Source organism: Phalaenopsis equestris, unplaced genomic scaffold, assembly GCF_001263595.1.
Source record: "Phalaenopsis equestris unplaced genomic scaffold, ASM126359v1 Scaffold209375, whole genome shotgun sequence".
Classification (NCBI taxonomy): domain Eukaryota; kingdom Viridiplantae; phylum Streptophyta; class Magnoliopsida; order Asparagales; family Orchidaceae; genus Phalaenopsis; species Phalaenopsis equestris.
Genome location: NW_018228544.1, coordinates 781459 through 784538, shown reverse-complemented (window position 1 = coordinate 784538; position 3080 = coordinate 781459). Strand labels below are relative to the sequence as shown.

General features: G+C 39.4%; 1 protein-coding gene across 1 annotated transcript; it reads left to right on the top strand.

The window, feature by feature from the left end:
• Nucleotides 1-381: 381 nt before the first annotated feature.
• LOC110036640 (protein LURP-one-related 8-like) lies at nt 382-1257 on the top strand (the record flags this gene model as incomplete). Its single annotated transcript, XM_020741134.1, is given in 2 exon segments — nt 382-708; nt 879-1257. Coding segments are annotated over 2 exon segments (615 nt in total). The 5' UTR covers nt 382-465.
• Nucleotides 1258-3080: the final 1823 nt, after the last annotated feature.

Genomic DNA, 3080 nt, shown 5'->3' with positions numbered 1-3080 from the left:
GACAAGCTCAAAACAAATGCAAAATATTTGTTATGGATTTAACTAAATTTAACTGAAATAAAGACAAACCTAAATTTAAATTTAATATCATTAAATTTATTAAGTTTAAATTTATCAGATTTAATAAATAAATCCTAGTTAACTTTAAATTCAGGATGCGGTCCTCTTATTAACCTGCCGCCCACTCAAAGATGCTGAACCCCTCCACACTTGCCTGACACGTGTTCCATTTTTCTAACTTTAGTCTGCTAAACCGGTTAATTAAATAATTTAAGAAACACCGCGGAAACAACTGCTTAGTGCTTGTGCCACGCTGGTAATAAATACTGACAATTGAGGGCTTTTTCGTTTATCCAGACCTATATATACGCACCCGCATGAGCCCTAATTCCGTCTCCCTCATTCCCACTTCCGAGTCCCTGCTCGACCTTCGGTCGCAATCAGCCGGGGAATCACGCCAACAAAATGACGAAGATCTACCCTAATTCCCCGACATCTCTATCCCCGGCCGTAGACATAGCAGTCGATTTGGAGCCATCGTCTTTCACGGTATGGCGTAAGTCGCTCCTCTTCAACTGCAGTGGGTTCACCGTTTTCGATGCGAAGGGGAACCTCGCCTTTCGTGTCGATAACTACTCGTTTTCGAATCGGACTGAGATTGTCCTCATGGACACCGCCGGAAATTCCGTATTTACCGTCCGCCGAAAGGTACCTGGCCCCTTCCATTTCTCGCCAATCTCTGATTTAATGGAGATGAGGCAATTTTCCATCTCCGAGCGCAATTTGGTCGGGAATGGGAAATGGAGCTGGTACTTCATGCTAATCGATTCGATTTTTTGGTAACTGATTCGATTTGCTCTGTTTCTACTTTGTTGCAGAAGCTAACCCTTGTGGATCACTGGCATATCTTCGAGGGAGAGGTACCAGCGTTGAGGCGGCGGTTCTCAGCTAGGAAGCACTTGACGCTGCTCCCCTCCAAAGTGCTCGCGCACGTCAAGCCCTCCGGCGGCGAGAAAGGGCCGATCTACTGCGTGGAGGGTTCTTTCTCGCATAGATCGTGTGTGGTGTACGACGAACAGAGACGGCCGGTGTTGGAGATACGGCGAAAGGAGGCGATAGGTGGGGTGGCCTTTGGTGGCGACGTTTTCCGCCTTATCGTACATCCAGGATTTGATTCTGGCCTTGCTATGACCATCGTGATCCTCCTCGAGCAGATGTTCGGTTCGCGGGCTGCGCCCATTAGAGGCTGACATTAAGGTGCCCATTAGAGGCTGACAGTTCCCGGTTATTTTCGGCCAAGGTTACGGTTGTTAAATTTTTTTCTGGTTGGTGCGAGATTGTTAATGTTAGTGGATGCCCGTTATAAGTGCAGGTTTCTTATTTTTTTACGAAAACGCTGCACTAATAGCCTGTAATGACGACTGACAGAGCGACTACCACTAGCTAGTTAGCCAACAGCCTGACCTGTATAAATATATTTTGAAAAATATAGTTTTGCTGATTTTTATGCCGGATTTTTCATGTGAAAATATTTTCGTTTCAATATTATTATTATTATTTTTTTTTTGTAAATCATGAAGTGGTTTAGCGCAGGAGAATAATGAAATGACATTTAATCAGAAGTATAATAAATAATATAATTTATTTTGATACAAATAATGAGTTTTAGTGTGATTTATTACTTAAATGTTTTGTATTTTAGCTGAGTATTATTTTAATTTCAATATTTAAGAATTTATGAAGAACTCCTGTGTAACACGTTTTTCAGAAATAAATGTGTGGTTTGCTTTTTGGAAGTTGGTTTTTTTGTTATTGTGGAGAAGTTAGTCAAAAACTTTTCTGCGGAATGGGGAAGTCTAATGACATGTGCGATGAAAATGACATGTGAGATTCAAAGGTAAAGTTCATCATTTATGAATATACATAAGATATAAATTAGATTTGATATATGCTGAATAAATTGATGTATTTTCAATTTCAAGACAAATTTTGTTGGCATTTTTCTTGAAGTGGAGCCACTATGACTTTAAAGATGATAGAAAACCCAATATGGGAAAATCATGAAGAAGTGTGGAAGAAAAATCATATTTATTTTATCTTGGAGGTTGAGATGACAATTTGGAGGTCATTAAGGCGTGACACTTGAAGACTGTGTAAATTGCTAAAGATGATCAGAAGAGATAGAAATAACATGGCCAAAAGAAGGCCATTAATATCACAAGAAAAAATATTAAAATCGATAGTAAAAACTGACGGTTTATTATCTGGGTTATTTGTATTGAAAATAATATTTTATTTTTCAATGGTGTAGCGACGATTTATTATTTGGGTTATTTGTGACGTCTTAACAACAAAATATGTCGTCGCTTAAAAATAGTAACTTTTTTCCGACTGTTTTAGTCATTGTCGATGTCTTATGCCGTCAATTAAAAGCAAATATTAATCAACAACCATATTGTGTCGGTTATTCATGAACCTGTCATTTGATGGGTACTAATCGACGTGTTTTTTTAATAAGCGAATGTTTTATCAGTCAGTAATAATGTAAATTACCGACGGTCTGGCGATGATTTATATTTGGGTTATTTGCATGCCCAGACCAAAACTAGGCGTGGTTGCCCTAGTTCAAATTTATGTTTTCATGCCCTAAGTGTGTAAAGGACGTCTCTGACGACTTCCATTGGTCTCGGAAGGTCCCAAATAAATGTGAAATGATCCATAACCATCGTAGAAGGCCTAAGGACGTGCATTAATGCTGAATGATCCCTCAAAATGGCGATCATTGTCGAATGGCGCAAAATAGTTTGAAAACCTAACTCTCACCTTATAGCGCCCGTGGGCGAACTTTGTGGCTCCAGTTGGCCAAAGATGGGTCCATATAGATGGAATAATGTCTCTAAAGATCAAGGCAAGTGTCCAACATGTTTCAAGTCAGAATTAAAGTCATCTCACAGCGAATATTGCCTAGGAAGGGAAAATATAATACAAGTCCTGATTTCGTGCTCATGACACATACTAGGAAGTCTGATTGGATGTCGTGGATGACAAGAAGTTGGGCATAGACTTGTAACCTTAAGCAA